The sequence below is a fragment of the Cyprinodon tularosa genome, unplaced genomic scaffold (genome assembly GCF_016077235.1).
Source record: "Cyprinodon tularosa strain WSP-4 unplaced genomic scaffold, ASM1607723v1 ctg377, whole genome shotgun sequence".
NCBI classification, from domain to species: Eukaryota; Metazoa; Chordata; class Actinopteri; order Cyprinodontiformes; family Cyprinodontidae; genus Cyprinodon; species Cyprinodon tularosa.
The window spans coordinates 249,703-270,843 of record NW_024039093.1 but is presented as its reverse complement, the minus strand read 5'-3'; the positions used below and the strand labels follow the sequence as shown (position 1 = coordinate 270,843).

At 39.1% G+C, this 21,141-nt stretch overlaps 1 protein-coding gene across 1 annotated transcript in view; it reads right to left on the bottom strand.

Moving 5' to 3' along the window:
* Positions 1-1,664: 1,664 nt before the first annotated feature.
* The window catches only part of zc3h7bb (zinc finger CCCH-type containing 7Bb), a 28,056-nt gene continuing 8,579 nt past the window's right edge, over positions 1,665-21,141 (bottom strand). Inside the window, exons 11-21 of the mRNA XM_038296771.1 lie at positions 18,363-18,462; positions 17,619-17,780; positions 17,329-17,534; positions 17,147-17,247; positions 16,856-17,037; positions 16,535-16,614; positions 13,771-14,024; positions 13,561-13,666; positions 11,215-11,323; positions 6,921-7,054; positions 1,665-5,000 (exon numbers count right to left, since the gene is read on the bottom strand). Of these exons, the coding sequence (XP_038152699.1) occupies positions 4,965-5,000; positions 6,921-7,054; positions 11,215-11,323; positions 13,561-13,666; positions 13,771-14,024; positions 16,535-16,614; positions 16,856-17,037; positions 17,147-17,247; positions 17,329-17,534; positions 17,619-17,780; positions 18,363-18,462 (1,470 nt within the window). The 3' untranslated portion in view covers positions 1,665-4,964. The remainder of the gene's footprint in view (positions 5,001-6,920; positions 7,055-11,214; positions 11,324-13,560; positions 13,667-13,770; positions 14,025-16,534; positions 16,615-16,855; positions 17,038-17,146; positions 17,248-17,328; positions 17,535-17,618; positions 17,781-18,362; positions 18,463-21,141) is intronic.

Below are 21,141 nucleotides of genomic sequence, written 5' to 3'. Positions count from 1 at the left end.
CCATCTTTACACCGATTCCCCTAAATTAAATCCCAACTGACCTCCATCAGGGGTCACTTAATTAGTGAAAGGTCTATGAAAGTAAAGGTTAGGTCAGCATGAATCCACATCTGTGAAAACATTTATCGAGGCCCATCATGCTGGGCAAGGAGAGCATCAATCAGCCAAGAAGCAAACAATAAAACATGAAAATCATGGAGCCTCTAGCACCCTCGCCATCAGACTGCAATAACAATTAACATATATAACTTTTTCAAAAGAAATTAAAAAAGTGGGAAAAAACAAAACAAAAAAAACCCTGCAGCCCAAGCAGAAGACACCAAACACCAGGGCCTCATACTGTCGGATTATTTTCTCCTTCAGTAGATGCAGAAAAGCAGTGGAGATTCTTTTAGCAGCACAGTGATCATAAACCAGTGTTTTTCCAACCCTACCCTGCATGTTTTAGATGTTTCCCACTTTCAGCACATTCCTGTCTCACAACGGAGCAAAGTCCAGATCTAAAAGGTCTTAAAGGATAATCATTATTAACCTTTGCAGCCAAGGATGGAATATTTTTTAGATTTATCTAATAAAAAGAAAAACAAAGCAGTTATTTTTTCCTTTTACTTCACAGTTATGCACCACTAAGTTAATCCATTCATTCACATCTAGATTAGACAGAGATGACAGTTCTGGAGTGCGTCAATGTCTTTTTATCTTCAAAAAGGAAAAAAAAAATTTCTTCACCTCCCCACCTTCTTACATCCTGTTTTCTTCAGTTAAGTTTTACACAAAAGCGACTAAATTACCCTGATAACCAGCCGAAGAACGTGTTTCTTGGCTTAGAGGTGCTTGTTGGTGCAGAGAACCAGAGGGAGAGGAATGCGACGAAGAGGCTATTGAGTCACATGTGGAGAAGTGAATCTGTGTAATTTGACAGCAGTGAGGCGTGTGAACCAGAACTGATCGTCGAACCAGAATATAGAAGCTTTTTGTTAGAATAAACCAGAACATTTAAAATTTCCCCGAAACAGATTTTGACAGGGAGCAGGCTAAGAACGAAGAATTAGAAAACTTCCATCAACACGCCTGTTTTTAATCACTTGCATACCCCTTACAAATGGAGCCCCCCCGTCCCTCAGTGAGGTCTAGAAGCACAAGATCTATATCATCCGTTCAGCAAAGATGCTGCTACATGGCTGTACATCTTATTTTGGTGTTTAATCAATTAGATGAGCCCTAATGTAAGTGCCAGTATCAGCATTAATGCCTCTAAGGTTATGCTCAACAACAACAACAAAAAAAAGCTTTTTTACTCTTGTGTTTTTCACAAATTTCTTATAGAGGCACTTTTGTTGTTTTTATTAAAATATTCAGGCAGCTTGCCGTTTGTTGTTATTACATTGATATACGTTTTTGCCATCAAAATATCCATATTTTTTTTAATGTTGCAAAGGTAAAGTCTTGTCCTGGATTCCAATAATACTTTAGCTTAACAGAGTGCCTTATAAAGGGTTAAAAGTTTGTCATAATCCACACGCCTTCAAAAATAACATCACACTCAGAATGAGACACGAGTGACGTCCAGAGTATCACTTGTGCAATCATTTCAGGCATTTCACCAAGATAGCAGAGAACACTCAGCTTCATTTTTAGTTTTTATTAGCTTTTTTTTCTCTCTCTTTTTTTTTTAAAAAAAGGTTGAAATTTAAACTTAGATCCAAAACAAAACTTCCTGTACTGTCACACAGACAATGCATTACATTTCTTTTTTTAATTCAACTACTGGGACTTTAAGATGACCGTTGGCAAAGTTCCTGCTCACCGCTACGGCGGGAAGTGGCATTAAACAAATGAAGTGGAGCTGAAATAAGAAGATGAGGAGCGTTTGGGGGGCGTGGCTCAGAGCTTTTTAACTTTGAAAGAAAAAATCTATTTCTGATCACCGCACATATTTCACAGCCACAGAGAAAAGAAATGAAGACAGGCCACTGTTTCTTATCTAAAACACCTCATAAAGGATGTCTAAGTATCATCATAGGTTATCAGGTATCATATACTGCTTATAGTGAGTACGATTATACAATAGGGCTATGTATGTATCTTATAGGTGTAGTATAATGAATAAGGCGCTATGTGGGAGTATACAAGCCTCTGTGTCCATCAGCACACTGAGGCGCAATTACTGTCAATTATATTCGTACATGGATACATATATAAAGAGAAAGGTATACATTGCAATTAACATACATATATCAATAGCATATAGAAGAAAAATAGGAATAGTCAATAGATAGCAATAATTATAGTCATCATATTCATCAGAATACTAGGAGTGATAGTAATACGATCTCTTAAAGAAGCTAACACCTGGGCTGTTCCAGACAAAGGCCGGATAAACAACTAACATGTTCCTCCCACATGAACCTGCCCTCATCTTTCAACTTTAACCCTTAAACCAAATCTCCACAATCAGTTTATTTCGTTCTGAAATCAACTTTTATACTAATTATTTATATTATATATAGATATCAAAATAAAGTTACGTGATCTCTTGATCTCTAGTCGCAGTGTAAACCATCTATGCTTTTATTTTGAAATCTGGTCCATCCACCCTGTCTGGAACAACCCACACTTACTGAAAAGAAAATCTTAAAATAAAATCATAATAAAAAAAAGATACTATAATCATCTAATTAAGCGATACATGTCATATAGCAAAACCTCAATAACAAGAAGTTTATCTATGTAATCAATACAAGTTTCCAGGTTATATATATTTATTAAGCTTAACTGCTAAGTTATCATTTATCATTAGTATGTATGTATATTATATGTATGTATAATATGCGTGTCACTGAATAAAGACATACGCTCATGATTTCTCAGGTCTACTTTAAAAGGCTAAAATAAGATGGCAACGTGTTTCCTGTCTGGTTTTTTTTTTGTGGGGTGTATGTGCGTTTCTGCATGGGTGTTTGTGTCACATGATAGTGTGTTTTTTATCTTTTAGGCACGTTATGCGGTGTGAATCCGTCCATGTCTCGGGGCCAGAAGGTGAAGAAGACTGATCCGGAGGCCCCCCTCTGACCTAACAGGGACCGACTATTTGGGTCGGATCAAGAACGTAAAATTTCTAACTGATGGTTGCAGGAGAAAGTTTCTGAACACTTGAGGCTGAACTAGAACGTCTAATAATATTTTAACTTTTTACCAACAAACATAAAAATAATCATCTTTATATATTGAGACATCTGTCATTGTGTTTTATGTGTAGCCCAAGTTTTTCCAGCCTAAGGCTAACGCCAAGTACGGAGAGAAATTTGTTCCAATATTATTAAAAACAAAGAACACATAAAAAAAATAAAAAAAAAATCTGAGAAATTGCTTTTTTGTTTTCTATTTATAAAGTATATTCAAAAACTTAAACAATATTTCTAGTTTGCTTTTTTTTTTCCAAATAATTTAATCAGATTTATTTATTTTTTAAATTTTATTATCTGAAAAAAAAAAAATTCTTTAAGTTTCATGGTTTCAGTCTTTTTTTTCTCCACATTATTAAAAAAAAAGATCTTATTTGGGATCCAGTTTTATTGCATTCTTTACAGATCTCAGCCTCTACATTTTGGTGGTGTCCCCATGGACCAATAGAATTGTCGTTGCTAATGGCAACGCACAGCAGACTGATTTCTATTGGTTACATTCGCAGACCAATAGAAAAGCTGCTTTACCCAGAAGTGAAGAGCGTGAAATCTAAATGAGATTTGAAAAGAATGCCAGTTATAAAACTAAGTCTTCCGCAAAAATATCGAAAAGATTAAAAAAAAAAAAATAGCAAACTAAAAATATTGGCTAAACCTTTGCTTACAAGGTATGAATTACTCTTAAAACCTTTTTGTTGAAGTTTTTCCTTTTCTGAAACATCTTCTTTCTTTCAATAACATTGGAACAAATTCCTCTTCATACAATCAACTATTTTGAATTAGTGACTTTTCTGTGTTCCTCCTATACCGACCTCAGTTATATTCACATTTTAAGTTTTCTTAAAGAAACCGATATCTTTAAAACTTCTCAGTCATTTTCTTTCGCTTGTCTGTCAAACTGATACGGGTCTTAGCTTTGGCTCTGGGCGACGATCCGCTGCAGGAGCAGCTGGTATGGAGCTAACATGTCACCCGATTTCAGGGCAGGTGAGTGATATCTGCATACATTCTACAACATTAACATCTTAAACAACTCACTTCCTTGTTTTGAAGGCCTGTTCAGGCTTTACATTCAAAACTTTCTACCAATATGGCAGATATAACAAAGAAGTGTAACTCCCCGAGGGAAAAAAAAAACAAACAAAAACAAAAAAAAACAAAACCAAAAACGCTGAAACTCAAATCAGTTTTCATGATTCCTGTAAAGGGAAGAGTAGGATTTGGTTGATAGTTTGATGAGGCGTGTCCACCTGAAACCTCTTTTTCCAGCGCTTTTACAGTTTCCACGGTTTCTAGCTGAATTTGGAAGCACTGGGAAGCTTGGCAATTTTCGGCTCTCGTAACGTTTCAGCATCAAAAATAAGAGCGTGATGTCTTTAACTGTTGTGGCAAATTTCTGGACAGCGACCAGCGTGTCCTGGTGTGAATCGCTTGAGTGCTAAGAAGAAGAAAAGAGGCGGCAGGGGGACACAGACTCAGAGTATCAGGGGAGTAAACTGTAAAATTCCTGCAGAATGACTAAAACTAATTTTTTAGTTCTTACTTAAAAAGCCTTCTCTTAGTGATGAGCAGTGCCTGTGGGTCTGTGTGTTGTGTGTAAAGATTTAAGTGGATGAATATGTGATCATGGGGTTCAAACATCTTGAGCGCCCGTCTGCTTTCTCGCAGCTCGCCGGGGACAGGGGAGGATGATGATCGGCGTTTCGACTGCAACCGGTCTTGGTTGACTCGCCTCCATCTCTGTCTGCAATGATCCGATGTGTTTACAGAGAGTAACAATCAGAGGTCATCACCATCGGACAGATGTTGGCCTCCCTGGAATGACACATAAAAAAACATCTTAAAAAAGGAAGAGAAATGAACCAACTACACCAAAGGAAGTTGCCAAGTTTTGCAGGCCAAAAGGCTCAAAAGGTCTCTGGTGTAACAAGTTTCTTCTTTGAATAAGATGCATCTATTCTCTTCTTCAATTAAATCATTTTAATGTCATGTGATCACTTCTATATAGTAAATAGTACTAAATAGTATTATTTACTATAGTAAAGTATAGTATAAATAGTATAGTAAATAGTACTTATAGTACTAAAGTATAGCAAAAAAAAAAAAAAGGTGGCATTTCCCCTGAATCTACAGACAAAAATTCCTGTAAACACTATTTACAGGTAAATAGAAAATAGGAAACTACATCGCTGGATCAGGAATTTAAGGTAAAAGCTGATTACATTTTATTAACCCCTTAAGCCAGAGGGTCTTAGAAGCAAATTCTGCCTTAAATTACATATTTGAATTAAAGAAAGTACAGCACCCAAACTATAAATTAGAAATACAATTGTTTGTTTTTGTGTAACAGAAAGGCATCGAGGAATATTTTTCAGGTGGATATACTATTTCAAACGTCACCATGTCCGATTTGTAGGTGATTAAACCAGGAAATAATGAAAAATCTTTAGCTTCGCCAAACATTTTTCCAAAATAAATACTGCAAAACATCATGAAAATCTGGATCAACCCTCAGACTTTAAACATCCACATCTTGACTATAACTCAAACACATTTGGACTGAAGTTGGAGCATCTTTGTTCCACAAAGGTTTTAGTGGGCAGTGTGCTGGGAGGAAATGTGATTTTTGCCAAAAGTGGCCAAATTATGCAAAAATGCACTTTTTCCACTCATAAAAGGAAATCTGGCCAGACAGATATGCTGATTTACATTAATGGAGACTTTCGGCATAAGACAAAGCCTTTGCTCTTAAGATTTAGCCGTTGTTTCATTGAGATTTACCAAGAATATCAACAAACTGAGTAGAAAATAAGAATAACAGAGCAAGCTTATGTAACGCATGCCGGTTGCATCACCTGAAATGGTCACATAATTACCTGTGACCCCTCCTTGGAAAGGTCTAAGCCTGTAGTTTCCAATAATGCCGGCCATTAGGGGTGTGGCTAAAAACTAATACCTGCTGTTGCATTATTCCCCCAGAGTCACGCATTTAAGGTGGAATTTTAAATCTCATTTTATTTGTTTACACAGCTATAAAACAAAAAGTATTTGGGAATAAATATTTTAAAAGATGTTTTATACATTTTAAAGCCCCATTGAACATGAAACGAGTGTGGATGAAACACCATGTGACTGTGTTTTTGGTCATTTCTATAAACAGATAAACATCAACTGGTGTCAACTGCGCCCGGTAACAGGCCCGTCGGGCTTAAGGGGCTAAATCAAATTTGTTTGACACAAACATACATCTTCAATTTGACTGTCTGCTTCATGAGGTTTTGGATTTTTCCAATCAATAATGGACCCAATTAAACTGCATAGAAAGCCACGTTATAGACTAGGGTTTCCTTAACTTGATGTTTCCTAATTAGGGTTTCCAGCTTTGACCGACTGTGATCTATTCGGATTAAAACACTCGCTGACTTTTCTCCAGGGAAACCACACTGAGGCTGTGTCTGTGCCGCTGGCTGAGCTAATTATGGAGAGAAATTAATCATCTATGTTGGTGATTGAGGAAGTAATTTGGTTTGTGTTAAACTAATAGCTGAGTGCTGTTATACTGTAAGCTCACTCTTTGTGACGTCTCCTCTGCTACAAGTATAAAAAATTAACCACTCAGACCAGGAAAGCTGGAAAATAGATTATAAATATTTTTATGTCTAATTTCTAAAGACAAGACAGAATTCAACTTTAGTTCAATCTATGATATCCTTCTGAGTGCTATAAACCACTCACCAGGTTTTCTGTGTAATCGGCTGTGATGGTGACCTGCTTGTCGTCAGGAGGCGGGGTCACAGCGGAGCTTTCCGTCCGTCTGTTCTGATTGGTAAGCTGGAGCCACAGCTCATACATCTGCTGCATGTCTCTCACTGCAAAAAATATATATATATATCCAAGATTAAGACCTTTAAAACACAATGGGTTTCAATTCATTTTCATTGGAAAGAAGAAGTTCCTTTTCTTGCTGTTGACAGGAGTTTAAATCAATTAGAGTGGATTTAGGGAAAACCTGACATGTGCATCATTTAATTTGTCAAAATAACAAACAAATCTTTTGTATTTGAAGAAAAAAAAAGGTATTTTAAGTAAAAAAACAAACTAAGTAATAAATTCATTGTATGTTTAATGTATGTTTTTTAACTGGGCTATGGGGTGAATTTTGTTCCACTATTGTTGCAGCAAAAAACATGTTTGGAAATGGCAAACTGCAAAATATCAAATTCAGAAAATTAATTTTGATTAGCTGCTGTTTTCTCATGATTTGCATTCTTTTCATTCTCTTCCTGGCCTCCAGCCCAATCCGAACTCTCGCTCTTGACCACTAAAAATATTGTTGCCAACATGAATGCAGACCAATAGAAATGCTTCTTCCCATTTTCACTCTAGAGGAAAGCCGCCCCTCAGAAGTTAAGAAAATCTAATCAGGAAAAGGCAATTTGAGAGGAATACAATTAATCAAACTTTTTTATACCGTCACATTTTTTCCAAAACAAAAACGACTGCAAGCTTCCACTGAAGTGGATACTTTATCTTTTGTTGTGAGTAATTTTAGTAATGCTTACAGGTTAAATAACTACTGTCGTTATTCAAATTAAAGAAAATTTTCTTAACTTTTTTGCCTCAGTAAAAAACAATGACCTAAACAACAGTTCTTATTCAAACCAAACCCAAGATAAAAGGGATTTCATTGCCATCTGAATAAAGAGGATGCTCTATTCAGATGAAATGTCTGATAAAGAGACAGAAGTGAAAAGAATCTGCTCAGATCTGTTCACCCTGCCTAGTTGGAGCCTCTCTATATGCGGTCAGTGTGACATGGAAAAAAATTGGATCTGAGATTAAAAAGTTGAAGTAACCGGTGTGTTCAGGGATTAACACAGCGTTTCCCAACCTTTTTTTTTTTTTTTTTTTTTACTTGTTGGGCATTTTGTCTTACCATGAGTCCACATTTCAGTCAAAAGTACTGACGACTGCTCAAAAGAGGAAGGTAAAATAACTGATAATAAAATAAAATCTATTTTACTTAATCTTTTAATTTGAGTATTTCAGTCTTAGACCTTTTAGTCTTTCCAACTCAAATAAAAAAACAAATACATTACCCAGAAGTTAGTAAAGAATCAAAGTAAACACAAAATAAAATAATCCTATAAACCTTTATTTATAAAACTGGAGCTCCTCTGTAACCACATATAAATTTGAGGAATTGGGAACAATATACTGAACAAAAATGATAGTCAGAATGACTCCATTTGTTTTACTTTGTTTTTATCACTCATGACACCTAAGCTGCTTTGATCAGTTGTGGGAACCAGATGTGATGACAAAATAAAATCCACTGGACTTTGTTTCCAAGTTTGAAGACTTCTGCTTCCCATCCAGGAAGCTTTTTCAATTCAAAAACATGCAAATTAAAGCAGACGTGCTGGTCCACTCATTTGGAATTGAGGTCGTTTTGCTTCATTTGTCAGCCTGCAATACCTCATACCAGACATGTTCACAAGTAATTTTTTGCAAGTCCAAGTCAAGTCTCAAGTCTTGAGAAGGCCTGTCGCAATAATCAATTAATCGCACAAAAAATTCTAATCACTTGATTAATTTAAAAAAGTGCAATAATTTGCGTGCTTGCTTGTTTCTCCTTGTGTTTTCATCTCCGTCACTGAGACGGTATAGCTTAAAGGTCGCTATTATATCTATGGAATTATCATTATCTTGAACTGCTAAATGAAAAATACAATTAAAAAAAGCACACGCAAAAATTTTTTCCAGATAAATTTTGCATTTTCTTACAGTATTTACCTGACATTTGTGGTTACAACCTTTTCTAGTTTTAGCAGTAAATGTCTGCTCTTTTATTGAAAATGAGGACTGTGAAAAAAAAAAAAAACAATCACAATCCTGCCGTCCACGTACTGTTGCGTCAGTGACGTCAGTGTGTTGCACAGGGAAAAATATGATTTATGGTTTTCTTTCATTTTAATGTTAGTTTTATGCTTTGCATGTTTGGAGAGGAAGATATGATTTGCTTTTCTTTGTATTTTCTTCTTGAGATTTGCATGTTTTGATGTTTCTTTTTTATATGATTGTTTTCCTTTATTTTAGACTTTTGAATTTTTCCTGCATGTTGGGTTGTTTTGGTTTGTTTTTCCCTTGTGACAATCCATGCGCACTGGACTGAAGTAGTTGTCTGAGGAGGCGGAGTGCATTAATTGCGCTGCGTAATTGCTGCGCTCAGGTGTGAGCAAGGGCTGATTAAAGCCGACATAAAAGGAGTCTGAAGGAAAGGAGAACGGAATCTGCAGGTGACAGAGACGGACGCGCTGCCGCATAAACAGGAATATATCTTCCGACGGGGTTTTGGCGCGTGGATGCTGGCGTTCTCCTTGCTTCTCTTTTTAGCTGGATTGGTCTGGAAAGGGGTGTGGCACACCAGGGAGTGGAACAGTGCTGGAGCGCCGCAGAGTCTGTGGATCAGCCAGTGGGTGCTCCAGGCCGATCACTCGCACCAGAAGCAGCATAACAAGCGGAGCCCAACTTCCAGCCTCTGTTTTTTAAGGAAAACTCTTGAATTTTAGGTTTTATCAGGAGAAGAAAAGGACTGTTTTATTATGCCACTTTTGCTGTGGTTTTTTGTATAAATAAAACACTTGAACTTGAGTGCTTCACGGTTTGGGTCTTTGAGATTTCTTCTGTGTGCGGGTAAGGCGAACGGCGATCAGTCAAGTTAGTAAAACAAAAAACACTTGAATAAGTGTTTTTACACTGGAATAAAATATTGTCGGAAAGTCGGAAATCACGAGTCTCAGTCGAGTCTGAAGTCCTTTAAATGCAAGTCTAAGTCGAGTCTGAAGTCATTAAATATGCGACTTAAGTGCGACTCGAGTACGAGTCACAAACTCAAGTCCCCATCTCTGCCTCATACCTGTTTACGTCTCTGAAACGGGTGTTGTTAAAAGGAATTGTTGGCCTGGCTGAATAGGCGAGGTCTTCTGTTCCGATGTAAAGGGGTTGGGGTTACGTTGATAAAGGAAGGAATCAATTCAATTACTGCTTTGTAGGTTTTTGAAAGCTGGAATCGGAGTCCACCCCCTCTGTTTAAGGTTGGTTTTTCTTTCTTAACATGGATGGCTTCCTTCATGCCCCTCTCAAACCGTCTATTTATAAAATAGGCGGTTTGAGCAATTCAACACTAATTCTGACATTTTAAAGCGAAACGTCTTCAAACTTTGAAAGAAAGTCCAGTGGATTGTTTTTAAAGTTTTCTGGAATGACTATGACCTGGATGACATCTTCACCAGTATATTTTCATGTACCCCTTTCAATGCACACACGGACCACTAGGGGTACACGTACCCCCTGTTGGGAACCACTAGTCTCTGGAAAAAACAGACGTCTTTATTTCCCTCCAGGTCCTGTTCTTCAACCACATGCCAAAAATCCATTATCTTTTGTAAAACCTAAAACATTTTGGCTTCCTCAGGAAGCTAAAGCTGGAGCTTTCCTTCGTCAGGCTATGCTATGCTAGTGTTTTACCCCACAGACCTGAGCAGACTGTGAGCCACGCAGAGTCCTTCCATGCGCACCTGGATTCACGGTCAACAGAACATATTCCTACATGCCTTCATTTACCACACTACCACGGCAATATTGGACAAGTTCTTTTTCTAACTTTACAAAAACACAACAGATCTTCTCTTCTCCCTCTGCCTGTCAGTTAGGCGGAGAGCAGCTGAGACGCTGTGGGTCTTTTTTGACTGTCTGCACTGAGCAGATGTGCTGCAAACGATCATCTACAGGAAAGATGAACCCAAAAGATTATTCAGACCCGTTTGGTATAATTCTCTCCCATTTTGCCTTGTGGATGCTACTGCACCAAGTTGATATTTAACTGAAGTTTTGAACACAAAGATTTGCTGCAAAATACATTAAATAAAAAATTGGAACCTCATTAGTCTGCACCAAACATACCAAGGACACCTCAGACAACCATTTTTAATGACTTCCAAGTCTGACAGAAGAACTTTTAACTCACAGTTGTTGTTCTTCATGTATGTCCAAACGTCCCGCTCCTCCAGGCTGTGAGCAAAGGAGCAGTTCCCAATGTAGTGGCACTTCTTCTGCTTCATCACATGCACACACATCTGCTCCGCACACAAAACACAAAGCTTCACTTACAAAGAGGGACAGGGATCCTTCTGCCAGATGTTAAAGCATTTAGTTTAATCCTAAAAAGACTGAGTCTGACAGCATTAAAAGTTCCACCTTTTTTTTTTTTAAACATGTGTCACCAAGACACTTAAAGCTTAAACTGCTTTTATTAAGATTTTGTCAGAGATCCAGCTCTGTAAACTTGCAAAGAAGAGGGTGATATTTCACATATTTGCAGAAAAATAAAACCTTTTTACATCGATATAACAAGTGTAACATGTAAACATACCTATCAAAACACAGTTTATTTATGTGAACATTAAGGTCAGCAGATAGAACAGCTCAGTGAACCAATAGGAAATCACATCTACCACAGGAGTGTCCAAAATGTGGCCATGGGGCCTTTTACGGCCCCCTTAGACTGAATCTGTGAGCCCCCTGCTGTGTTCTGCCACCACAGGCTGATGAAGCAGAGATTCAACGTTCTTAAGAGATTTTGTTTTTCAATTAAAGCAAAGGCTTACAGAGAGAGACGGAAATCTCCTCAAAATGAAAAATGTGTATTAAAACCCACAGCTTCCATCTTTTAATAATCATGGGTTTTTCCTTTTTAAGTTAACCCTAAAAAAGGTAGCCTGGGTGCCATTCCGAACTTAGTCCCGCCCACAAGGTTTGAGGTCAGGAAGTTCGGTCTGGCTCTGCTCCATAGTAGGGCGAGTATGATCGCCCACTCTCTGGCGATCCAATCAAATTGTCAGGGCGGGCTTTATACGATGATGGACAGATGATCAACAGTAACGTAATCAACCACGTGACCAAAGCGCTCTTGGGTGACAACAACAATGGCTGCCGCTGGAGAGTTGAGGTGAGTAGATTCTGCTATTAGGTCTGTTCTAGAAGATATCGACAGCAAATTAATTTTAAAGAGGAACAGAGAAACGCGATCAAGGCTCATCTTCTTATTATAGGCGTGCAACTGCATGCTTTGATTTTTGTTGACAACTATGCATCGCTTAACATACGTCATGCACTCCGTTGCTCTTATTGGTTGTAGGTCTATCCAATTGAGTGCAGAGGCATTTTTTTTCCTGGTTCGTTCGAAACACGCCCCATAATCACAGCTCTATGGAGCAGTATCAGACTCATATTCTGACTAGAATTGAGTAGGACTACGTCAGGCTATAAAAAAGGACCATTAGGAGTGAAATCTGTTTCATTATCATTGTAAGGAAATACCTCTTTCCCACTGGCTGAAAAACCTGTTTAAACCTGGGAACAATGGGCTTTTAGCAGCAGTGGGAACAGCTCACTGGCGTGCGCTACGCGACCCGCGTTAAAATCACACCTCAGCTCTGATGGGCATGCTGGGGGAACACCAGAGCTGGGTTGACCCGCTAAATTACGTGAGACCATTGAACGCAACGTATGGACTTTAACACCGCACGCCAGTCGCTTCCGATTTAACAAGCCAAAACACCTCTGTTTATGTTCAAGAAACACGGAGCAGATTCGGACAGATAATGGAGAGAAACATTAAAGCTCACTGATTACGCCCTGGCTTCCTTTACATGTTGCTCTCCATTGTTTACTTTCCTGATTTCTGTCACACTGATGACATCATCAACGCTAACCTAAAGTGATGATTTCACAGATAACAACGATTGAATAATTTTGTTGCCAACGTCAGTGAAGATCAATAGAAATTCATCATCGTTCCTCCAGTGATTCATAAAACTCAATTTGATAAGAATACATTTTGTAAAACTCAAAAAAAATTGTTTTCAAAAAATATCTAAAAAAACTGAATACTAAAAAAAAATAACTAAAATGATCAAAAATAAATAACTTAAATGATTGCAAAAAAAAATCAATAACTTATACAACAGAATCAGAGAAAACTTTTACAAGGATTAATTTCAGGATTGCATTTTTATTATTATTATTATTTTTATCTAAAACTGTGTTTCTAGGCCAAGGAAAAAGTTCTTCTGCATGTTTTAGATTTAGGCTAACGTATAGAACCTATTTCTACTAAAATAAGACTAGTGGTTTCACTAAAAAATTACCCCTTAATTTTATTTTTGAGCAGATGTAGATTCAAAAATTCTTATTTTTTCTCAAATGTTCATAATTTATTATTAATAAATATTACATATATAACGAAACCACAGCCCTTGTAAACTGAATCAAAGAACAGCACAGACGCACACAGCTCCGAAAATGAACTCACGTCGTATTGCTGTGGGTAGGAGCGTGAAAAGGGCAGAGGTCGGACAACCACCCACTTCTTCTTCTCAAATGATTTCACCAGGAGGACTCTGCGTTCCTTCGTCCAGCTGCAGAAGGACAAAGACATTTCAAGGTCAATAATGTGGAAGCGCTTTTAGCTTGAACAGAAAGACCGGTTAGAAGCGGTTGGATGGCGTGAGAGCAGCCGTACCTGTGCCGAGCTTTGGCGGTGCAGTACTTGAGGTTCTTATCGGGCTCGTTGACCTGTCCTTCCCGCCAGCACTGACCACAGACAAACTTCATCTTTAGGTTGAGGGGGCGCCCCCTTCCTGGCCCTCCGACCAGCCCCCCCACACCAACACCCCCTAATGGACCCACTCCTCCCGCTCCCACTCCTTCTCCACCACCAAGGACCCCCATCCCCCCCGCCGGCATGCTGTTGCTCTGATGGGGGATGTGGATGGGCTGAAAGAGACAGGTTAGATTTCTAGTCATTTTCATTTCATTTCAAAAACTTCCAGCTTTTCTAGGCTTCTTTTTCATTCCATAATCTAGAACATTCCTGAGATTAGAGCTGAAAATGTAAACCATTAACTGCTTAAACACTCATCGGGTTTTATTATCTGCTAGTTCCAATAAAGTCGAGGTCTAAGTGTTTCAGTATTCTTAGGTTTTTCATGATTCCATTTTTTTCCCCTCAGAATTTATTGATTCCATATTGTTTTACCTTTGCTTGGTCTAAAAAAGTAACCATTACTGACTACCACATAGTTTTTCTAGATTTCTTTTAGTGTGTCTTAAAACCAGGCAGTTGCCATTAGGAATGACTTTATTTTTGTGTCAGCTGACATTTTGAATTGAAAAAGCTTCCTGGATGGAAAGCGAATCGTCTTCAAACTTGGAAAAAAAAAGTCCAGTAGATTGTTTTTCAACTTTTTTGGAATGACTATGACCTGGATGACTGAGAATCTTCACCAGCACATCTCATGTCTGTGATCGGCTTTTTTTCTACATCTGCCAGGGCCGGTGATTCCATCATTTTTGCCAGGGGTTGTACAAGGCTAGCACCCCTAGTGGTTTCAAGTTACACTATTTTTTCAACTTAACTTGATGTTTCAACATTGTCGTAAATGGCAGTGTTTCCCAACTTGAGGTACGTGTACCCCTAGTGGTCCACGAGTGCATTGCAAAGGGTAAATGAAAATATTTTATTTCTTAGGTAGTAAAATAAAATAGGGCTGGGATCTGTTTTGCTTTCTGAGGACTAAACTGAAAAATTAAACAAGCTTTTATCAACCAAAAAGTACATTTTTCTGATATGTTGCGAGTTCACCTTCTGCTGTGACTCAATGAAAACAAAATAAAACTAATTAAGTCAGTCTGGCTATCATTTTTTCCCCAATTAATCCAGTTTAAATGTGATCATAAGGAAATTACTGATAGGAGCTTCAGTATTACTAATACAGGTTTATAATATGATTTTATTTTGTATTTATTTCGATTACTAACTTCTAGGCAACATGCTTATGTTGTTTTTTTTTATTATTATTATTTGAGATGGAAAGCATAACATTTTAAAAATTAAATGTTCAAATTGAAAGATTAAGTTAAATAGTCTTTATGTCAGTTATTGTACGTTCCACCTTTGAACAATCATCAGTAATTTTGACTGCCCATGGGGGAACACAAGTCAAAAAAAAAAAAAGGTTGGGAAACTGATGTATGCAGCATTAAAAGGCTTGTTTATTTTTAACCAAACTTAAGAAGAAGCCATATCTGTTTTTTCCCCCACTTATTTAGACCTGGGGAAAAAACTTAAGGCTGTAATTGAGGATTATTTTGATAATCTATCTGAACAACAGATGCCTAATAAAACAATTTGACTTAACTTAAACCAAACAAACAAACTAAACAAAAACTGTTGTATATGAGGAAAAAGCAATTCATTTTTTTCCATCTTATTTTATCCTTTAGACCTCTGTATGGAAGTAAATCTGTGTCGCTGGGATTTGAATTAAAAATGCCACTGAAATTTAAATGTTGTATGTTTGTACTTACTGTTTCAGTGTTAAAATATATTCAGAACACATTTTTGACCTAAAGAACAATTAATTGTCATTATTTCTACACAGCTGAAATTTCATTTGTTATTTTCTCTTCAAGCTAAAAATTCACATTACTAAAACCAGCACCATGGAGCCGGTAAAGCAAGCTAACGTTAATTTAACTACAGAAAAATGAAAGAAATAAACTCACGTAGCGTTAGCTTGCTTTACCGGCTCTGTGATGCTGGTTTTCCTTCCGTATGAGCGCCACAAGAAAACGTAACGGGATTGGCTGGGTGTTGGACGCCACAATCCATTGCTAATGTCTGTGACCTGAAGTAACCCCTTCCCTTTTTACACTGAATTTAGACACTGAATTTAAGACAGTGAAATAGAGCCAGTTGAATCTCAGGAGGCCGAAAATATTGAGTTTGAATTTTGAAAGGTTGAATTTTTTTATATGCAGATTTTTTTAACACTCAAAAATTAAACTGAAAAATAAGTATTGAAAATCTTATCACTTTGAAATAGTAATGTGAATTTTTAGCTTGAAGAGAAAATAACAAATGAAAGTTCAACTGTGTAGAAATAATGACAATGAATTTTTTTTTAGGTCAAAAATGTGTTCTGGATATATTTTAACACTGAAACAGTAAGTGCAAACATACAACATTTAAATTTCAGTGGCATTTTTAATTCAAATCCCAGCGACACAGATTTACTTCCATACCTTTGGGCTTTATTTCCGGTCTGAATGGGTTTTTCATGCAGCAAATGGTCGGTTTTAGAGGTGGTATACATTTAATTATTCAATTTTTAAAAAATAAAAAACATAGTGACTTAACTATTTCGATAATTTGTTATTCAGATGAATTCTTTTTGCCCTAAAAATGATTTCATCCTCTCTCTTTTTCAGACCACCAGCTGTACCTTGTGTTGTTTTTGAGAGTTCTGCTCCAGCCTTTGCCAGTGTCTCTTGGACTCCTGGACCATTTCTTCATGGGTGATTCCTGAAAGAATACATAGGGGGAAAAAAGGGAAAAAAGGACACTTTATATGTAAGAATATAAGTTATATAAACGAATATAAGTACAAATATCTTTCCATAATTTCTTCTAAGTTAAGCCACATCTATAAAAAAATGTCCAAACTTCACCATTTTTCATTTAAACAGATGTTATTCTGTGCAACAGTTTTATTCCCAACGTGAATACGGAGTTCCCAGGAAAGATGAGCTGCGGTTCAACATACCAGTGTCCTGCTGCAGAACCCAGCATTTGAGCTCGATCACAGAGTGAGCAAAGGAGCAGCTGTCCTCCCGCTGGCAGCCGTAGCGAACCTCATGCCGACAGATGTCGAACTGGCAGAGGGGGTGCAGGGGCCGTACCTTGCTGTATCGCACGTTGGCCGAGCGCACCACATGGACCAGGCACCTGGAGGTGACATTCAGAGCCAAGCCATCAGACCATGAAGATCCACAGCTAATTTTCATTAGTAGAAGCTTCCAGAAGGCCCTGAGGACCGATACAGAATTTGTCTCACTTGTTATCATCGAATGGGTGCCGTGCTGTGAGGTTTGAGCAGACTGCTAGATTCTCCTTGCTGCGTTTGCTGATGATCCGAGGCTTACTGTCGAAACATTCCTGCACGAAAAAAAGGAGAGACTGACGGTTTAAAAAGGACAGTCTGAAAAGAGGAGAGAAAAGCGCCATGCTGAGCCTCACCTCACAGAGGAACATGAACATGCCCATGTGGAGCTGCAGCAGCCTGGTGACACTGAGCGCCCGCCGCTCGGTGCTGCCCAGTGGGTCGAACAGAAGCTCTCGGCTCAGCGCCCCCTTCCTCTCCTGCGTCCACACGTCGATCTCCTCCTGGCAGTAGGCGAACGTACAGTTCTCCCCGTACTGGCACTCCTGGCGCTCCTGCACCTCTGTGGGACCCAGAGAAGGTTCAAATCTGGATTCCAGTCGTTCTCTACCATTGAGCTTTCCAGCCTCAAACACATTTTAGATACCTTTACAAAGCACAAAGGCTCCCAGGAAGTTATTCCGCGCGGGCCTGGGGCGAATCCTCTTCCAGGTGGGATCATCTGTATTTTTGAGACGACATAACAGCACGTCTCTCTTGCAGCGGTGAGCTGCCTCTGGCTGGTACTTGTAGTCCATCACTCGAGGACCTGTGGAGAGTTTTAGATAAAGAAATCCACCTAAGACAACCTTCATCTGATTCTATCTGAGCTAATAATAAATATGAGTTTGTTTTTTAAGCATCTGTTTAAAGGGGAATGCCGGTTTATATACGTCATACACGCGCCGCTTTGTTTTTAAAACAGAATTATATAAAAAATATAACCGCGGATGTCTGGCTGACAGTGATTGGCCTACATGTTCTGAATGCTGGCGTACCATAAAGAATAAATTATGAACAGTTTAGTTTGTGCCTTCAACTCGTTGCCCATAGGAAGACGTTACCTGGATATAACCTAACAGAATATCTTCAGAACGGCTCCAAATGACACAAAACTAATATGGGTGAGTAGAACATGATGTAATAACGTAAAATCAAGGGGCCAGTGTAAAAAAAAACGGCGTTCCCCTTTAATATAATAAATTAAAAACCTTTCGCCGTTCGACAATTCTCATACAACTAAGAATATTAAAATTTGAACTTAGAAAAAAAAAAAAAAAAAACGGAAAGGCGACTGATATTACTGAATTTCCCTTCGGGGATTAATAAAGTGAATATCCACGTATCGTACCTATTCGGCTGTAGCAGGCGTGACAAGCCTGGCGAAACTCGTGAGTGGCTGCCAGAGGATTCCTGGAGAGCAGAGAGAGGTTGGTTCCTCCTGGTCCGTTCTGAAGGAGAAAGGGACCGAAGAAGAGTGAAGGATAGTAAGAAAAAAATAATCACAACTACAAACCAAATGGTAGTGTTTATTTTTTAACAATACATCAATAATCATGTGATAAGGAAATAACCGCTTCATGCTGTCTTTTCACTGACAGCAATAAATTAATGTGTAATTATCTAGTAAAATGCTGTTTTTTACTTGGCATATAAAATAAAAATCTTTTTTTTTTTTTTTTTTTTTGAGGTTTCACTGCGCTAGTGGCTTGTTCTTTTGACAGTATGCTGACAGGAAAGGAGTTATGAGAGAGAGGGAAGAGACATACGGCAAAGGACCACAGGCCAGATTCGAACCCGGGTCGCCAGCGTCGAGGACTAAGGCCTCCGTACGTGGGTCGTGCAAGCTAACCACTGCGCCACCTGCACGCCCAATCTCCTTAAAAGTATAGTGGACAATGTTGTTTTTCTGGGTGGATCATTCATCAACATAAATGGTCCCCTTAATTTTCAATCATTGTGGTGATATGTTTACGTAAGGCCGTCCAATAAGCTCGTCCACAATTTATTTACCAGTGAAAAATTTGCAAATCTTCTCTTGTAGAGTAAGCGTATATGAGCGATGTGGACAGCAACTTTTAAAGGCACACTATGCAACATTTTTCAGTTAATTAATGTGTTCCATATCGTTTTGGATGATTAAATGAGTCATTTCAGGTTGAACAAAGGTATTCTCGGCCGGCCTGGTGGTCTGTGGGGGAAATGCCACACTTGCAATTGCATGAGCCCTCGGCCCCCACCCACAGCCTCAGAAGTCTCGCGAGAGTCGGTCTTGCTTTACGGCGAGAACTGCTACACCGCCCAGTTAAAAGCATGCTCGTTGCTAGCACAGTGGCGATCTTTGTGCAGTTATGCTACGTTCAGACCGGACGCAGCAAAAGCAGCAAAATCGCGTCTGCTGCTTCATTTTTGGTGCTTGTACCAGTTACCGTATTTTCACGACTATAAGGCGCACTTAAACGTCTTTTTTTTCCCTCAAAATGTGCAGTGCGCCCTATGGTGCGGTGCGCCTTATGTGTGTTGTAACTGCGACTTTTGAGACCACCTCATTGAGGAGATGATGAAAGAGTGGCTGAATGTAAGGAGACCAGGTGTTTTTTTTTCCACTCATCACCATCGCTGTTAATATGTAACTCCATGCGTGCCCATCTCACAGCTGATGTGAAAAACATGGGGAAACAAATTAACGCTGTGCTCGCTGTTCAACCGCTCGACATCGGTGTGAACCGGACCCAGCAGGCGCAGCAGAAGCAGCGAGTTTACATGCAAAGTCAATGGTTGACGCGCGTATAGGTGCAGCAAAAGGTCCCGCAGCGCGTTTTGAGCAGCAGGCGCAGTGCGTCGGGAGCGTTTAAGCATCTGACGCACCGCCAACGTGCTGCTGCTGCTCGAGATGGAAAAATTGAAGTTTTGCTGCTGGACGCGCCGCATCAACCAATCAGAGAAGCTGATCTGGGAGCTGACAGCGAGACAGACACAGCGCTCTGATGACATATGATATTAACGCAAATGAAACGGGCTGGATGGATGAGAAGATGATGAAAAGCAGGTGTATGTGAGGAGACCAGGTGCTTTTTTCCAGGCATCACCATCGCTGCGTGCCCATCTCACAGCCAATGTGAAAAAAAGGTGAATCAAATGAACGCTGTGCTCGCCGTTATCCCGGGAGGTCTGACAAAGGAACTTCAACCGCTCGACATCGGTGTGAAGCGGCCGTTCAAAGTAAGGCTGCGAGCGGCGTGGGAGCGATGGATGACAGACGGAGACCACAGTTTCAGGATAAGTGGAAGGCAGCGCCGGGCAAGTTACGCCACCGTTTGCGGATGGATTGTAGATGCTTGGACTAAAGTGTCTGCTGGCTCTGTTGTTCAAGCTTTCGCAAAAGCCGGCATTATTTCTGAGGAGCCGCGCTGCACGGAAAGTGACTGACAGCGAAGACGGGGAAACTGGCATGTCTGATTTAGCGCAGCTGTTTAATTCAGAAACAGAGGATGACGACTTTGATGGGTTTGATTAATACTTTGTAATAAATACATGAATAAAGCACAATCATACTCAGTTTTGCTCCCGCTCTATTTTTCTACCTGAAAACTTAATTCAACAGCAGCCTCCGGGCCGGGTCTCCTCCTCTTCACCGCGGCGGCTGGCAGGTGTTTTTTCATCTAAATAATCTAAATCTTGCAGCTATATTTGCTGTGATCAGTGGGAATAAAGTAGTTTTAATATGTTTTTAAGTGAGAAAGGCCACCTGAAAACTTAATTGCAGTCAGTTCATCCAGATTATCTATTTCTGTCGGAGGAGCTCAGACCCCCACATACCAGCGGTGCACCGACAGCAGAAATCCCTTCAACAGCAGCCTCTAGGCTGGGCAGCCTCCGGGTTCACAACGGTGGCTGGCAGGTGTTTTTCATCTAAATAATTTAAACTGCAGGCACCAGGATACCGGCAATAAAAGCGAACATATTCCGTCGGCAGGTTTCAGGAGTTTAAGTTAATTTAGGAGCGATCACAGTGCTGTGTCATCTGCGATGTGTCTGTCTCACGGCCAGCTCGCAGGTTTGATTAATACTTTGTAATAAATACATGAATAAAGCACAGTCATACTCAGTTTTGGGCCCGCTGTATTTTT